The 17,824-nt window shown below is 42.8% G+C and overlaps 1 protein-coding gene across 4 annotated transcripts in view; it reads right to left on the reverse strand.

The window, feature by feature from the left end:
- The window catches only part of COL17A1 (collagen type XVII alpha 1 chain), a 58,830-nt gene that overhangs the window by 6,865 nt on the left and 34,141 nt on the right, over positions 1–17,824 (reverse strand). For all 4 annotated transcript variants that reach the window (XM_083616475.1, XM_083616477.1, XM_083616476.1 and 1 more), the window contains 18 exons: positions 17,507–17,578; positions 16,769–16,795; positions 15,579–15,614; positions 14,667–14,702; positions 14,475–14,555; positions 13,215–13,250; positions 11,364–11,447; positions 9,874–9,927; positions 8,902–8,943; positions 7,550–7,591; positions 6,991–7,056; positions 6,328–6,369; positions 5,812–5,934; positions 5,009–5,134; positions 4,783–4,920; positions 2,901–3,002; positions 2,195–2,347; positions 811–1,311 (listed from right to left, as the gene is read on the reverse strand). In XM_083616475.1, coding sequence (XP_083472601.1) covers positions 811–1,311; positions 2,195–2,347; positions 2,901–3,002; positions 4,783–4,920; positions 5,009–5,134; positions 5,812–5,934; positions 6,328–6,369; positions 6,991–7,056; positions 7,550–7,591; positions 8,902–8,943; positions 9,874–9,927; positions 11,364–11,447; positions 13,215–13,250; positions 14,475–14,555; positions 14,667–14,702; positions 15,579–15,614; positions 16,769–16,795; positions 17,507–17,578 — 1,761 coding nt within the window. The remainder of the gene's footprint in view (positions 1–810; positions 1,312–2,194; positions 2,348–2,900; positions 3,003–4,782; positions 4,921–5,008; positions 5,135–5,811; positions 5,935–6,327; positions 6,370–6,990; positions 7,057–7,549; positions 7,592–8,901; positions 8,944–9,873; positions 9,928–11,363; positions 11,448–13,214; positions 13,251–14,474; positions 14,556–14,666; positions 14,703–15,578; positions 15,615–16,768; positions 16,796–17,506; positions 17,579–17,824) is intronic.

A 17,824-nucleotide genomic window follows, 5' to 3' on the forward strand; every position in this document is an offset into this window, starting at 1 on the left:
CAAGTCCTAGGCTCTGGTTTAACCCACAGCGCCACCCGCATCCCTAAAGCAGAGGTAGGCAACCCCTAATTCTTATCAGTCCCAGTTAGCGTAGTCAATGAACAAAGATGATAGGAGTTGCAGTTCAGAACATCAGGAGGGCCACCGGTTCTACATCCTTACTACAAAGTCAGAACTCAAGGAAACATCTCTTCCCACCCCCCGCCCTTTGAAGCTGTGGCATTTTCCTGTGCTACTTTTAAAGCATTCTTAACACTCCAGAAAAAGACTCAGCCCATAGTTATATTTCAGCCTTCACCAACCTAGTACCCTCCAGATGTTTTGGCCTACAACTCACATTAGCCCTAGTGCTGGTGAAGGATTCTAATCTGAGTTAGGAAACTGATTTAATGTTTTGATCCTCTGGGGAAACCTTTTGAACCAATCCTGCTGAGCACATATATTATATGAAACTGTTTTGCTGTGATAATCCCAAGATCGAGCAGTCAAGGAAGGAATCTGAGGGATTTCCCTCAGAGGTTCATACAGCACGTTTCAGTTTAACATTTCTCATGTGTGCACTTTAGGGTCATTTCAAAAAAGAATGTCAAGTTTTCCCTTAGAATAGCTCATGGAATCTACACTGCATATATTCAAAGGAGTGGAACACAACTTACGGTACTTAATGGTCTAAGAATTACGTCCCAAATTCATTCTCTCTCTCTCTCTCTCTCTCTCTCTCTCTCTCTCTCACACACACACACACACACACACACACTCAACAGTCTACAGCACTTTAGATAGCATGGGGTAAAATATGGATATACTTACTTTGTATGTTTTCTGACACTCTGGCTGCCAACTCATTGTAATCCAGCGACCCAGCAAATGATCCACTATAGGATCCTCCTGCACCTGTAGATCTCATCTGTGATCCGCCTGCTCCAGTTGAACTACCGTAAGATCCACCTGCTCCAGCACCATAAGATCCACCTGCTCCAAGCGCTCCACCATAAGAACCATCAGCTCCAAGAGATCCACCATAAGAGCCATCAGCTCCAAGAGATCCACCGTATGATCCATCAGCTCCAAGTGATCCACCAGCTCCAAGAGATCCACCATATGCTCCATTGCTTCCCAATGAGCTGCTGTATGACCCCCCTGTGGCAAGTGATGCATCATAGGATGTGGCAGAACTTACGGACCTGCCATACGACCCATCTGAATTTAGAGACCTTCTGTAAGATTCAGCCATCAAGCTGCCATCTCCTCCTATACCAGGTGGTCCTGGAGGCCCGGGGGGTCCTCTGATGATGCCACGAACATCGTCGCCTACAAAGCACAGCAATGAGTGTTAATGGAGCTGCACCAGTTATAATGGAATGTTCTACAGGGGTGCTGAAGCCAGCAAAGAGTGCTCTGGGACGGCATCCCAGAGGGTCACATGATACATCAGATCTTCTTCAAGGGAGCTCTGATGTTGAATCCTTCTCCCATCTCCACAACTTCCACAAACCCAGCCCAGTTCCAAACCCAGTTTTGGAACTCTTGACATCCCAAAACCAAAATGTGTTGGGACAGTTTGGGGGCATGCAGAGGGAGCACTGGAATCTGAAGGATCTAGTGCCTTCTCAATTCCACCCATTATTCCTAACAGGAGTGCTTCTCCACTGTCAATTCCACCCACAGGCAAGAACCTGATAGTATGTTAATGATATTGATGTAAATCGCTTTAAGTTTACTGAAGCCGGATGCAAATTTTAGTAAACTTGGAGCAGCATGGTGCCCCAAAGAGAACCTATTTCTGGAAAGCTTTTCATTAAAGCAAGAGGATGGTACTTGAGACTGAGTTGATGGTTAGAAGTTATGCCCTACCAGCTAAGGTGCTGTTTTTTAGACCTTCTGGTTCCAGTAAAGGAAGCACAAATTAAAGAACAAGTCTCTTCCACAAATGAGACATGTCAAAGATGACCAAACAGAAATAAATCTTAGGATCCACCTTAAGACAAAACCATATTCAATACTTTTGATTTCTTGAGGGACTTTTCTGTCCAGGATAGCAGCTGTAGTAAGCATTTCTCAGCTGCTACAAAAGAGCTATGAGATCAGCCCTAGGCATAGTGCCAGGATGAGGCCCAGACTTGAAATTTCAAGAAGAGCAACAGCTGGTTATAGCAATCAAAATTGTGGAAGTGGTTTTGTGTGTGTGACTTACTAGTAAGGTACTTGATCAAGTCACTTCTGAACTGGTCAGTCCAAAGATCATCACCATAGGAAACAAGGCCACTTCCTGACAAGCCAGGTGGTCCTGGAGGGCCTGGCGGACCAGGTGGTCCAGGGGGTCCAGAAAGTGTGTAGTATCCCAAACCTTGGAAGAAGAAGAAACTGGGTTAATAATGTGCTTTTTAAGAAATTGCAAGCAGACCCTTTGCTTGAATTCTTTTTCCTTTGTCATCCCCCCCCCCCAATTCTAACAGCACAATCATATGCACTTAGCCACCATTATGTTTAAAAACAATTTCATTGGCATGTCAAGATGGCATGCTATTTTATACCTTTGTAATTTTTGATTCAGTTTTTTTTTGGGGGGGTGGCAGCAGGGTGGGGGTGGGGTGTTGACACCCTTTTACCCTGTTAGCAAGGAAAGTCAAAGTATCACATAGCTTTCATTTTAGGGAGCTACCAGCAGAATTTTAGATCAGCTGATTGACCAATCGTACCATTTTGTCACTAGCATCCTTTGCTGGTGATGACGAACACACCCAGATCTTACGATATTGAGATTCACTGAATTGCTGCATATTGAATGTGGATCAAATTCTTTACTCTGTCCTAGAAAGCCCAACAACTCCCCACCCACCACAAGAAATCCCAGACTCCTAAAAGGTACCCAAGCGCAGAGTATGGCAAATCATATTTACTTTGTAAGTAGGCGGAGATGTCCTCTGCAGTGATGGAGGAAAGCACACTGCCTGGTGGGCCTGGTGGCCCAGGTGGCCCTACAAAGCGATCAAATTCTGAGTCTGAAAGAAGGAAGAATGTGAATAAGTATCTGAGGCATGATTTACACACACACACACCCGTTCCCCCCGCTATGCAAGCAAATCCCCTCTGCCCCTACCCACATTGCCAGGACAGAATAGCTAAACAAAAGGCAGAAGGACTTTTCTGTCCTACTCTGTTAGCTTATATAACGGAGTGAGGATTAAGAATGGCAGAAACAGCTATGTCTTGAGGAATAATTAGGACTATGCACCTCACACTTGTAGTCTCTTTGCAAAAGAAATTATAAAGCACGTACTACTTTTGACAGTGATCTTACACGTTCTAGAATGTGTCCATAGGAACATAAGAAGCTGCCTTATACAGAGTCAGACCATTGGTCCATATAGCTCAGTATTATTAGTGATTAAATTTGTATATCACCCTTCATCAGAAGATCACAGGACACTTCACAACAGATAAAGATACAAAATGAGAACACAAAATACATAATAAAACACACACACCTTTAACCCACAAATACCTTTTAAAGACAATAGAATGTTCAATCAGCCAAAGGCCTGGTTATAGAGAAACATTTTTGCCTGATGCCTAAAGATACGTAATAAAGGCACCAGATGGGCCTCTTTGGGGAGAGTTTTCCACAAGCGTATTATCTACAAAGATGGACAGCAGCTCTCCTGGGTTCCAGGCAAGGGATATTCCCAGATCTATCAGGAGATGCTGGGGATTGAACCTCAGACCTTTGGCATGTATAGCATGTCCTCTGCTACTGAGCTACTTCCTCCATTACGCAATTTCAGCTGAAGTAGGAATACAACCACTCAGCTTACTCTAGCAATCTACCTCCTGGGAATGAGGTGGAGCCACACCTTTGCTTCACTGAACTAAATGGATACCTAGATGTCTCCACTGCATTTCAACTCTTTTTAAAACCCAGAGATGAGCACAGAGGGGTAAATCCAAGTTGGGTGTCTATGAACCATTGGTCATTGTAGGGAAGCCTAAAATCCAATAGTTGTGAGTCCATAAGATTTCCCAAGATGGCTTGATAGGATTGCAAGGCTTACTATAGTTCCAGTCACTACTGCAATCCATGATTGTGGTTCTGGCAAGATGCTCACATCCACACCGTACATTTAAATCACATAACTTGCCTCAATGAATCCTGGGAACTGCAGTTTACCAACAACATAGTACCCTTAACGCACTATGGTGTGGCTCTTAGTGTGTTGAAGCAGTAAATGTGCTAAATATTGGATTACTGAAAGCATCTCTGTAAGATTTATTTTCAAAGCACTCCTATAGTATGTAGTGTTTTGTAGAGAAATGTTAGGGGGGAAATAATTTTACAGTGCTTCACATCCTAAATTCCTGAAAATGTTCTCTGGATCAACTCTTCAGTTTACTCTGAGAATTCTGTGAACTAACAGCCACCAAAAAATGGACTATTCAGTGTAAATGGAAATCAACAATAGTATATTCTTACTGACCACTACAGCATATCATCCAAACATAGTGGGACATGCCCTTGTAGCAAAAAGTGAGTACACATGAAGATATTGGGTGGTGGCAAATGGGTAAAGAATAAGCATCCTATAACTATAGGCCCCACCTGTGTGTGGCATCCTAAGGGATTTCTATACCAAGGAGTGTGTAACCATACACACACAACATGTGGTTGCAAAATTTACGAAGGGGCCTGCAGCCAACAGGTAGTACCAAAAAGCCAATCTGCATCTCACAGTGCTGTTGGGGAAATCACTTAGTGCAACATAATAGATATGCATATGACATTACTTGTTATATAGCTGACAACCCGTCTTGTCAATTCATCATAGTCCAGGGACACAGATAAGCTGTCTCCTCCCAGTCCAGGGGGGCCAGGGGGTCCTGGGGGACCTTGGGGTCCAATGAAATACTGGCGAACATCCACTCCTAAGAAAATAAAAGAAAATTAGTCCTGCTTTTCTGGTTTGTCCAGAGATGGAACAAAATTGACGAGTCATGAAAGCATGGCGCTTACCAGACATATAGCTCACGACACGGCGGGCCAATTCAGTGTAGTCCAAGGATTCCTCACCAATGGCGGTAATCATTCCTGGTGGTCCTGGAGGACCAGGAGGTCCAACCAGATAGGATGCACTGTCACCTAGTGAAGCAGAAGGGCAGAGTACAATCATTATTGGAGTGGATGGATGTGGTGATTACATGGTTTTTGTGGTTCTCCTGCAGCTCCACCAGCATAACCCTACGAAATCACACACACTCTTGATTATTCTACATCACCCCTTGGCTGCTCCTACCATAGAATAATTTGTTATCTGCTCTCATACAAAGGTTTAAGTAGGGTACTTTGGGATCCGGAGTCCAAGCTTTTTAATATATTGGTCTGTATTATTTGTTTAGTGCTAAGGTTCTCTTAGTCCCTAGGGAGGAGCCATATACCTGGACCAGAGGTAGGAAACCCCTGCCTCTCCAGTTGTTGGACAACTTCCATGAACCCCTGCCTGTTAAGTACAATGGTTTAATTGACATTGAAATGAAAAGTACATATATGTATTCTGCTGAAGGTTTAACTGGAAAATTTCATTGGGGTATATTGAAACTTAAGTTTTGAATGGCAGGAGGCAGGAGGCATTCCAGCCCCCTTCTACCTGCAATCTGAAATGTCCACAATAAATCAGATATTAGATGATCGGAAGGCAAACAAGCTCCAGACTTTCCCCAAACCCCCAAAGGTGTCTGAACTGAGTGCTGTCAGATAGTGACATGATAGTATGACTATCATGTCAAAACAAACACAAAACAAAAAGGTTTGTGACTTACTTTGCAGGTAGTCAGCGATCATCAGCTGAATGTCTCGGGCCGAACTGATTCCACTGATTCCTAGGCCTGGAGGTCCAGGAGGACCTGGGGGACCTGGAAGACCCTGAGATGCTCTTGATCCAGCTGCAGAAGTACAAAAGTTGATTTGTTTTTATTACTATGGAAGCAAGCCTAAAAAGACCATTGCACTTAAGTGCATTATACTGACACATAGGATGAAACAGTACATTACAAAGCAACTGTGTGTGTTTCACAAGCCTGCATTTGCCACATGACAGGAGAATGACAGGCCTCCTTAACATGTCATGGCCCCAGACCAGGATTCCTCAGAAACAAAGTCCCTCAGCATCTCTGTGGCATGAGTGGGATTTTCAGCCCTGCTTTGTGAGCTGAATTGCCTTATTTTATTTGCCCAGGAAGAAGACACAATACATTTCAGAAAGCTTTAACACTAGGGATGGCTATGATGGTTTATACTATATACAAAAGTGTACATTACGTATGCTGTCATCTTACCTCCTCCAGGGATGCCTGGAGCTCCTGGTACACCTGCATCACCTAACAGGAAAACAAAGAAAAACATGTGTCCATTGACTCCATTCAGCAAGCCTGTGGACTGCATGGGGCCACATTCCCATCAGGACAATTTTCTGGGGGCCACGTGCCAGTGGTGGGTGGGATCAGAGGAAAAAGTGGGCAAAGCAGTGACCACAAATACTACCTTTGTACAGTAGGCTAGTTTTTACACCCTTCCACCCATCCATCTGTCCTCAATACAGGAAACCAAAAGGCATTGTCTGAGTTCAAGGACACATTCCAACCACTCAAGGGGATGAAGTAGGGCTGGTAAAGGGCATGGCATGGGGAGTGGCGGGTGGCCTGGAAAGAGTCCTGGGGGCCACACAGAAAAGCCTACAGGGTCACACTTGGCCTCTAAGCCTGAGGTTCCCCACTCCTGGCTTAGGAGAACTGTAATAATCTATTTTGCCCTGTGGGAAGAGGTAAGAAAAGCAGCAGAAGAGCTTTCTCAAGAGGGTCACCCACAATGATTTACATTACATCATAGCTGGGCACTTTTACAGCTAGGAGCAAGGCTCATCACAGTATGTCAAAAGGCAAAGATTTTGCCTCACACACAAAGTTCAAGATGCAAAAGGGTGCTCAGTGCTCTTCACAAACCTTTCTCTCCTTTGGGCCCAGGTGGTCCTGGTAATCCAGGTGGTCCTTGGATGGCAACTCCAGCACCTGCAAACAGGAATCAGGGAGATGGCGATGAGAAATCTGGAGAGGGGGTGGTGGAGAGAACAGGGGCTTCACATGTGACATTGTACTGTTTAGAGCCTCCTTCATTACATGGTGCCCTCCAGATGTTCCGGCCTACCTACCATCCCTGATCATTGTGGCCCTGCTGGCTGGGGCTGACGGAATTGTAATCCAAAATGTATGGAAAGCACCAGGTTGGTGAAGGCTGATTGTCATGGACTGGTTGGATGCAGAGAAGTGGCGGGGGGGGGGGGCGGCAGCTGGGAAACCCCCAGGGAAGAAGGTTCAGAGCCAGGTGGTGGGATGACAATGAGTGGTCAGAGGGAGAAGAAGGAACAGACTAGGGGGAGGTGGTGTCAGAAGCTGAAGGGGAAACAGGGTTTAGTGATCAGAAAGAAGCTGTGGAAGAGGGCAGGTCAGACTCAGAGGCAGGAGAGGAAGGGGCTGATAAGAAAGAGAGTGCATTTAGACTCACCTGACACAGAGGCTCCTGGTAGACCTGGCTGACCTGGTTCACCTGTGAGAAAGATTGGAAACCACACAACCAGGTTATTACAGTGCATCAATAGCTCCTGGTTCCCATAAGGAAAATTTTAAAAAGAGTTATTCAATTATTGAGGGCTGAGTGAGCTGGCAATTAAGAAAGGCCCATTCGATATCTGGTGCTTAGTGATGGGGAACACTCAGGGTCTCTTGCCCTCACACCAGCAGAATAGACTAAGACCAGAACCACTGCTGGTGGATATGCCAGATTTATTATTATTATTATTTTTAATGTTCAGGTCTGCACCCACTTAGCTCCAGCAACTTTGCAGCATTAGCTGCTTCCGGACCATTCATTGGGTCAGGTTGCAGCAAAGGAAAAGTTGAGCCTTAGAGACCTGTTCTCTTCTGCTTTCCTGCTTTCATTCTACCTACATTCATAACCCTCTTAGCAAACTCAGTCTCCTATACAACTGCACCAGTCTGTAGAGTAAGGCTTCCACTCCCATCACCTCTAACCAGTGGCTATGGTGATTAGGGCTGAGTTGGTGCCGGAGTTCAACATCATCTAGAGCAAGAGTGAGGAACTTTTGTTATCCCAAGGGCCAGATTCTTATTGTTATGTACTGAGTTGAATAGGATCCAAACTGCAGCAGTCTGATTGGTCCTAGAACAATAGGATCCAAAATGCAGCAGTCTGATTGGTCCTAGAACAATAGGATTCAGAATGCAGCAGTCTGATTGGTCCTAGAACAATGCAGCAGTATGATTGGTTGGCAGGAACCACCCAATCATGCTCCAGATAGAAGTGAATCCACAACCTGATTGGCTTACAGTAGAATTCCGGAATTAGCCAATCATCTGCAGCCCATTGTGTAAATAATGTATATAAAGCAGATACTTTGAGGGGACTATCATTCATTCCTCCTCACCACTATGAGCTGAATAAAGAGCATGAAATCACTTTGCGACTCTGAGTATATCAGTAAATTGCCAGCCCTCTGAGGGACAGGTGGGTGGGACCTAAAACCAACTGGGTGAGGGCAAAGGACAGTGCTTTATCCTGAAGTAGCATATACCAAGGCTATCACATACTGAAGTCACATTTTAAGTCACAATTAATCACACACATGGACTGAGACTTGTCAATTATTACAGAAGGAAGAGAGGGGGAAGTCTGGAAATCACACAGGCAGATCAGCTTGTGCTTTCACTGAACAAATTCTTCAGAAATGCTTTGGGGATTAAACCTGTGCATTAAAACTGCGTTTCACCAAAACAATAGAGCAGCTTTTAAAAATCCCTCAAAGGGAAGTTCTTAAATCGAACAAAAGCCCTTTTTACCTGGTATGCCACGAGGTCCTGGTGGGCCTTGAACAAAAGCGCCTGGGGAAAAAAGAGGGGAAAGTATTACACTGGACTCCCATTTCTTTTCATAATGCTTGGAGTTCTATCCTGCCTCTCTGTTCCCTCCATACCTACCGACTTCTAAAAATAGAGACAGCTTTAGGGCCTATTCACACAGTCACTGGACATGTGGCAGCCATGGATAAGGGACTCAAATAGAGTGTACCACCTACCAGCCCATGGCTGGCTAGGCATGTGCATGAAGCAATAGACTTTGACAGAGATATAAGGCTATCCACAGGCTAGAATGTAGCACATTGTGTAGGCATTTCCTGCTGCTACCTCATAACAAAGATGTTGCCTGACGAGGTCAGTTTTTTTCTGTCTGACCTAATATTAAAGGACTGTTTATCAAACTTTCCAGGTTTTTAAATCTTTATATTCATTAAGGCACACTTTTGTTCATAGTCAACTCAGAAGTTATATCTTGCTAAGTCCATCTTGTACAGCAGTTTAACTACACAAAACGTGACCTCTTTAAGTAGCTGCTAATTTCTTACAAAGGTTTTATTCTAACAGAATACGAGGTATTGCAATGTTGATTTTTTTTTTTTTAACGGCAGCAGCTCAGTTCTTGTTTTTCTTGCCACCTGCTAAAATAAACATGATTTCAGGGCACTCTATAGAGTGTGTATGTTGTCTTTCTCTCTTTGTGTCTATGAAATGCTTCAGTTCACTTTATATCACGCTGATCAGAAAACTGCTGGTTTTCTGCCAAGACTATCAAGGGGACAGATTAGAAGCCATCGGGAATATTTATATAAAAAAGTACATATAAACTGCAAAGTGGTTGTGTGTGAAATTCCCTTTTTAGTATAGGAAGACTTACAGCATGCTTATTTTTTTCTACTTAGCTTCCTCACCGCCATTTTTTCACTTATATGCTAGTACAGAATAGACAGTCTATACCTGGAGGTCCTGGCGGTCCAGGGGGTCCTGGCGGTCCTTGCATCTCTGGTACCACTAGAAGAAAAAGGGAAACAGAAGTATTACACAACTGCTGCTACCGCAGCATATTTTAGAAACAGAAAGAGGCTGCTTTTAATAATAATAATAAATGATCTCACGGGTTAAAATATTAAAGGAAACCAGACAGCAGTTGTATTTGAAAGGATGGCTAAATCATCTCATGTGTCTATAAATCAAAATGAAAGAGGCTCCATTGACTAGAACGTACACTTTGGGTTCTGTCTAACTAAGGTGCATTCAGAGTAGACCTGCTGAAATCAATAGACTTAACTTACCTTGAGCTGCATTGGTCTTTCTTCCCAAAATGAAAGGTGGTATATGGTATATACATTTAGAAGAAGAAGAAGAAGAAGTAATAACCCAAGTCCCTTGATTTCAAAGTGTCTACTCTGAGCATGACTTAGATTCAACCAACTGTCTTGAAAGTTGTTCATTTCCATACTGAAATCCACACCAACATTCACAAGTGACACAGCCAACACTAAAAAGTAATATCTTGTGACAATGCCCAAAGAAACATTCTATCCTGCTTGAAGTGTGAGGCATGGGGCAAAGATTAAGTGTAAAATAACTGTCTTTTTTTCTTTGTCTTTTAAGGAATAAAGTTGAGAATGAGGAAAGCTGAGAGGAAAGTGAAAATTTTGGCAGGGTAAATTGCAAGCAGAACAAAAAAACCCCAATACAATAAATGAAAACTAGATGGGCTAAGTATCTGACTTGGTCTATATAGTAAAATGATATTTCAATTAACTCAGGACCCCCCTGTCTCTAAAACAAACCAGCGACTCTAAATGACCACTCGCCCTCTTATTTTATAGCAATAAGTAGGTTTGGGCTTAGTTTGACTTGGTTTTGAATAGGAGATAAAAGTTTATTGTTCCAAAGTAAAGATAATGGTCTGGTACATGTGTCACATTAAATTACAGTTAAAATAAACTTGGGGCTCATCCAAATTTATCTCATCTAGGCTATGCCTAGAATGCACAGGTCTAAGGGGTTTTCTGCTTGAGTGGTTTCCCCCTTGGCCTGCTTCTTTCCAAAAGAAAACCCACTCTTTGGCAATAGATTGGAACAAATGGCAATCCAAGGGAAACCTCAACTGCCATTTGCTCTGATTGAGTGCTAAAGAGAAGTTTTCCCAGGAAAAAGCAGTAAGACAAGAGGAAGTGTTGGTTAGCCCTTGGTTATACTGCTAAAATTGTGAGTACTCTCCCACAATTCACTCCTCTCCATTCCTGCTGCTGCCACCCTGCCAGAAAAGAAGCCATGGTCTGGCTTGTCATGTCATACAAACCCGGACTTATGGCTTGTTTGGGAGGGCAGAAACAAACCACAAGAACATTTGAAGGCATAAACAGTCTCTTAGAAAGTGCCAGTATTTTAAGAGTTGTCTTCACAAACAGAAGCGTAGAAGAGACAATTTTCTCTACCTTGAGCAGCTGAAGCACCAACTCCCGAACGGACAGTTTCCACAATGGTGGCTTCACCTGGGTCACCTTTTTCACCACGAGGACCTGCATCAGAACATAAGAAATGACAGACTATTTAATTAAGCACAAATAAGCACACTGGCTGAAACTCAAGTTGTCAGGTTCTGGTTTCCACCTAATATGCATGTAGGCATTATGTTTTTTAGCTTAAACCTAATCTAGATAGGACCTTGAACTGGTCCTCAGTTTATGTGTCTTGCATGGCAATGATGATACTGCAGAGAGAGATAAGGCCAGAAAAACCTGGGGATTCCTTAATGTGGACAAATGTGGAAAGACTGCAATGAAGTTTCAATTGGTGTGGGAAACCCGTGGTCCTCTAGATGCGATTGGACTACAAATCCCATCCTCCCTGGTCATGCTTTTTGGGGCTGATGGAAGTTGGAGATCCAACAATGTCTGGAGGGCTGAAGGTTCCCCAACGCTTACTTAAATGAACAGGTCTGCCAAAAGCATTATGGCTGCTTGATGTGCTATAGGTCTCCTGCATGGAAAATGATTCCTTGTAGGAAACAGCATAACACCCACCCACATATATTGGTCATGTATACACACCAACATATACCAATAGTGTTATCATCACCTTGGCTTTACTGCCTTGCATGTAGGAGATCCGTAATTTGTATTACATGACAAAGTCCTTAGATAATCAATTTTCCTCACCACACAAACTAAACCAAAAATTTTGGAGGTAGTACCAAAAAAAAAGAGGGGGGAAAAGAAAGTAAGAGATTGCACAAGACTTGTTTTTGGATTGTACTATTTGAGCTAATGTTGCTAATCTTCCAGTCTACTATACGCAGTGGAAAGGATCCTCTACAGTGGTACCTCGGGTTAAGTACTTAATTCGTTCCGGAGGTCCTTACTTAACCTGAAACTGTTCTTAACCCAAAGCACCACTTTAGCTAATGGGGCCTCCCGCTGCCACTGAGAGATTTCTGTTCTCATCCTGAAGCAAAGTTCTTAACCCGAGGTACTATTTCTGGGTTAGTGGAATCTGTAACCTGAAGAGTATGTAACCTTAAGCATATGTAACCTGAGATACCACTGTTCATGGCTTGTAGGTCATTGATACGCTGTGTCTGGAAATGTATCATTTGCCATCTACACTGCATTTATTTTCATTCATCCACCCCTTTCTCTGAAACTTACAGCAAATATTAAAACCGTAAAGCCTAGCAAACAGAAAAGAATGGAGGGGCAAAAAAAGGTAACAAAAAACCCCAAGCATCTCTTTTTCCAGAGAGTCAATGAAACAATCATCAGCTCAGCAGGCCAAGCGCCTGTCAGAAAATAAAGATATTCACAAAATAGTGAAAAAACATCAGCAAGTGGGTGAAGCAGACCTCTCTGGGCAGGGTGTTTCAAAGCTCAGACATGGCCCTGGAGAAGGCTCTCCCCCACATCTCCACCAAGCACACCACAGATGTCAGCAAGACAGAAATTAGCAGGAAAGCTTATGGAAGCTGGTTGTCGAACAAAAGCAAGTACATCCCTGCCCAAAGCGTTTACAGTGTGAAAGAAGGAAACACAGCTTGATAGACAAGTAATAAGGATGGGAGGAAGTAGCAACATGTGTAGGGGGGGGGACAAGGCTAGGCTGGTGCAGAAAGACTATGGAGAAAAGCAGAGTTTCAGGGAGGAGGTGCTTTGCAGAGTTTCAGGGAGGTGACCTCCCTGAAACTTTCAGAAGAGGCTGAAAGAAGATGAGCTAAAGTGGAGCACAGGGAAAAACACATCATAAGGGGCGGTGACAGGGACAGGAAAACAAAGGTGCACTGAATGTATTACCTTGAGATCCAGGAAGTCCAGCTGGGCCAATAGGACCTTACCGGGAAAGAGGGGGAAAGTTAGATCACCTCAGTAGATAAAGCAACCTTAGTGGATGAAGCTCCTCTTGAGAAATGGAGCAGAAACTTATAAATAATATAACTGCCTGAAAGGCTGAGTTAAAATTTCAACAGATTTTGATAGCCATTGGCATGGTACACAACTGTCAAGTGTGTGATAGCTTTGAAACAAATGATTTCTCCCATTGTCCTATTCTCTTTGTACTTCCCACCAAAACACCCTTTACTTTTGGAATGCACTCTGTGAGCATTCTCTGTTTCATTGAGTACAGAAAACAGAAGGTACTTAAATGAAAAGGTCCTGGTAGGCAATTCCAGCTACAGCAGGTATGCTAGTTTGAGAAAGAAAGGAGTGTACTCTTCTCTAGAAAGGGATAGATTTCAGTTGGTGGATAAGTTTGGGGATCACTTCACACAAATGTGGATGCTATCATGTGAAAATTGTTGTATTCCAATTCAATGTGTTTTTGAAGCTACAGCACAAGAAATAGCACTAAACAGTGGCAAACCCAACCAACCAAGGCAAAAAGAATGCTAATACATAATAGTATTTTTGTGTGTGTGTGTTTCCTCTACACGAGGGTCTCAAGCTATAAGCATCAGCCCAAAATCAGTCCCATCATCAGCTTTTCAACAGAACATTGGCCAGATAATGAGAGACAAGTAGGGAACAAGTCTTTGCAGACAGCTGTAAAGGTCCATATTGAGAGCAATTACTGAAATGAAAGCAGAAAGATCTGTAAATTTCAGCTCTTTCTGTTTTTCATTTTTCTATTCAAAATTTTGTTCTCAACATTTCTGCAGCAGTTTGAGAATTTTCTTTTAAAAAATCCTCATAATTCTTCAGCAGTTTAGTGCAGATTTCTCCTAATAAACAAATTTGCCGTTTTGACTAACATAAACATTTTTGCAAGCAATTCATCCTCATATAACATGTTTTATGTTAGGTATTTTTGATTGTTATGCAAACCTTTTTAAAATATATGCATTTTGTGAACATTAGGTGGTTGAAAACTGCATCACAAAATTGAAAATTTCAAAGGATGGCTATGTTTCGGTTCTCATATTGTTTGGGAAAGCGTGTATTTGAAAAATTCAGCTTTAAATGTGATCCGAACAGATTTCTCCTTCATCCCTACATATGGAGAAATATTAGGAATAAAGCAAATAAAAAGGGCAAGGAATTTAAAAAGGTTCTCACCTGGAACTCCTGGTGGGCCTTGAGGACCAACAGCCCCTGGTGGACCTGGAGGTCCTGGGACAGAAATAGTTGATGCACCATCTGAAACAGCAAAAAGTTCCATAAATCACTTTGTGAGGAAAGATTATGGCACCATGGCAGTATGACAATTACCAGGCATTGGACTTTTCCTGCTACAGCAGTGATACATACCTGAAGTAGTAACCCGGCCTGGTGCGCCTGGTTCACCTGAGGAAACAGGAAAGGAAAGGGAAAGATGTTACCAGGGCTTCAATGATAACAAGTTTATGACCCATGATATATCTGTGCCATTAAATACTTTGCCAAATGATGATTGTTATAGTAAGATTGGGAATTGCTGGTATAAGGGCACAAAAGTGGCTCTAATGGCAATTGCCCCAAATGATTGTCAGCATTAAGTGTATCAGAAAAGATAGGGCTGCCTTATGTCCAAAATTTCCCAGACATAGCCAGGATTTGCCCTTCGGAAATAGCATCCTGGCGGAATTTCCAAAAATTGTTTAAAATGTCTGGGAAAACCTGGGTGCATTGTTGATGTTTCGCTCAACAACTTTTGTGTTTTTGTGTCCGGATTTTCACTTTTTGAAATATGCAACCCTAGAAAAGGCCCTGTGAGCAATCAGTAGTACCCCATATTTCTCATAATCCCTATCCAATGCCAGAGATTTTGAGACTTTTGTAGCTGACAGCAGAGAGTAGGGGCAATTATTTGCTTCTACTCCTCACCTTTTCCTGGTTCATATATTCAAGCTGCATAAACTTGTAATAGTAGTATGATGAGAAAGGGCATGAGTCCCTCTTTTGGGCAGGTAATAGAGGCCTCCATATTAACACCAGAACACCTAAGGTCCTGAACAGAATGATTTTCCACCTGCTTTTGTTTTGAGGAACAGGGAATCGCACAAACAGGAGCCTCTGCATGATTAAGACAGGAAGTCACAGAGGGCAGAGTCCAGTGTGCAGGCTAACTGTGCAGCAGACAATCTGAGGGACTAAATAGCCTGGCTATTGCCCTGGTCTGAATGTAGGAACAAGAGCATTTTCTACTGAAAACATGCACATCCAATATTCATCTCTACTCACCTTTAGCTCCTGGTCGGCCTGGATTGCCTGTGAGTCCTGCAGAGAGTTAAAAATGAAAATTCAGTATACAAAATGCCATACATCACAGTGTGTGTGAGAATGCTATACTGGACCATAAAGAATCGTGTATTCAAAGTTCCTTCATTGCAAGGCATATCTCTCTCACACATACCCTTCCCAGATATTGCAAAAGGCAGCCTGCTTTTGTTTCATTTTCATTTGTTTTCAAAGGACGCAGATTCTTTCATAAACATGCAAACACCTTTCTGTCCATCCATATCAGTCCCCCAGTACTTGGAGTGCAATCTATACCCCCATTCTCAGATATTTTGAATGGATCATTTGGAATGCACCGCTTGGTAGATGTAACCACAGGACACCACAATTCAATAAGGATATTGACAAGCTGTAATGTGTGCAGAAGAGGGTGACCAAGATGATAAAGGGTCTGAAAACCAAGCCTTATGAGGAACGGCTGAGGGGATTGGGTATGTTTAGGAGAATGAGAGGAGATATGATAGCCATTTTCAAATATTGAAAGGCCTGTCATATGGAGGCCGGAGCAAGCTTGTTTTCTCCTGCTCCACAGGCTAGGACCCAAACCATTTGGATCAAGTTACAAGAAAGAAGATTCTGACTAAACATCAGGAAAAACTTTCTAACAGGAAGAGCTGTTCCACAGTGGAACACAGTCCTACTATCTTTCCTTGGAGGTTTTTAAGCAGAGGTTGGATGGCTATGTCACATATAAATCTAGTTGAGATTCCTGCATTGCAGTATGTTGGACTAGATGATCCTCAGGATCCCTTCCAACTCTACAATTCTATGAGATGCAGTTGCTTGCTTGCATGTTAATGCCATTTATATTCTGCTTTTAGGGCATAGCCCTCACAAGGCAATGTACAACTAAAGAAGATCCAGTTAAGATAACATGCAACAGGTAACCTCTAATTATGTGGTAATCCCAGAATTACCAGGCTCACCACTTATCTAAATTTCCATAGCTAGGTATGACAGGAGACCAGTTCTCCATGTGGTTACATCTGCCACACTGTAAATGACAACTGTGCATTAAGCAGTTATTGTTTCCCACTAAAATGAACCTTCCTTATCTGCTGCACAAAATTCAGCATTTTTCAGTGTTTAGTGGGTACTTAATGCTTATCTCTTTCCATACACAGTGTATTTACCTGGTGGTCCTTGAAGTCCTGTGAGACCTAGGAAAACAATAGCAAAAATTTGAAGAGGTTCAGAATTTACAACCATGGTCTTTAGTTTCAGCAAGTAAGAACCTGGCCTTTTCAGCTGATTCAACAGCATCCCAAATGGAAGCCACTGCTGCCTTGTCCTTTTCAGTACATCTATGACCAGCCCTTGCCTTTTTTGCACCTACTTGCTTAACTCTTCCTTCATGTGTTTGTCATTATTAGCCTCAGTACCTGCAATGTCCTCCCTTTTGGCCTCCTTTTTCATTTTGCTGATATAGAAGTTCTTTACACACACACCCCTCTTTTCTGCCACCATAATGGTACAGTTCCCTTTCCTAAGTCTCTATGCTGAATATGAACCAGCTTGCAAAGAGTCTCCTCAGTGAATGATGACTTTGGGCAAAATGAATATACGAATGAATTAAGATTATCCTCCTATCCCAAAACTACCTCCAGGATTTTCACTTTCCTTCATGGGAACCAAGCTACTTGCTTTCCCCTTCTCAATCTTTCTTGCCTCCCTGCTCCTCTTCCTATGGGGAGCCTGATGTTCCTTCAAGGCTAAGGCTACGGTAAGTCCTGGTGTTCCACCTCTGCTCCTCAGTTTGAAGAGAACATTTCAGTGGCAAAGGGCACTCTCCACAAGAAAACAAGAACACCTGCCAGGGGATGTTCATTTGCTTAACAACCAATAAATGTGTTTGGTTTGACTTTTATTACCTGGTTGCCCTGCATCTCCAGGAGGTCCTGGCGGGCCTCGTGGGCCTGGCAATCCCATAAGACCTTGCTCTCCTAGGAAATAATGAAGATGTTTGGAGAATTAGTATTTTCATTTTATGCAACAGCAATGTTCACTGAAATTCAGAGCTACTCAGACCAATGGAACTGTACTATTATTTCATTTGTTTACTTATTTTATTTCTGAATTGCTTGCTATGAAACATTAAGAAGTGATACACTGATAAAAACAAAACTATAACCAACCAAATGTGCAATGCTATATTCGAGACCTGCAAGCTAAGCGCCATGGGATTTGGT

This window comes from Podarcis filfolensis (genome assembly GCF_964270895.1).
Source record: "Podarcis filfolensis genome assembly, chromosome: 5".
Taxonomy (NCBI): domain Eukaryota; kingdom Metazoa; phylum Chordata; class Lepidosauria; order Squamata; family Lacertidae; genus Podarcis; species Podarcis filfolensis.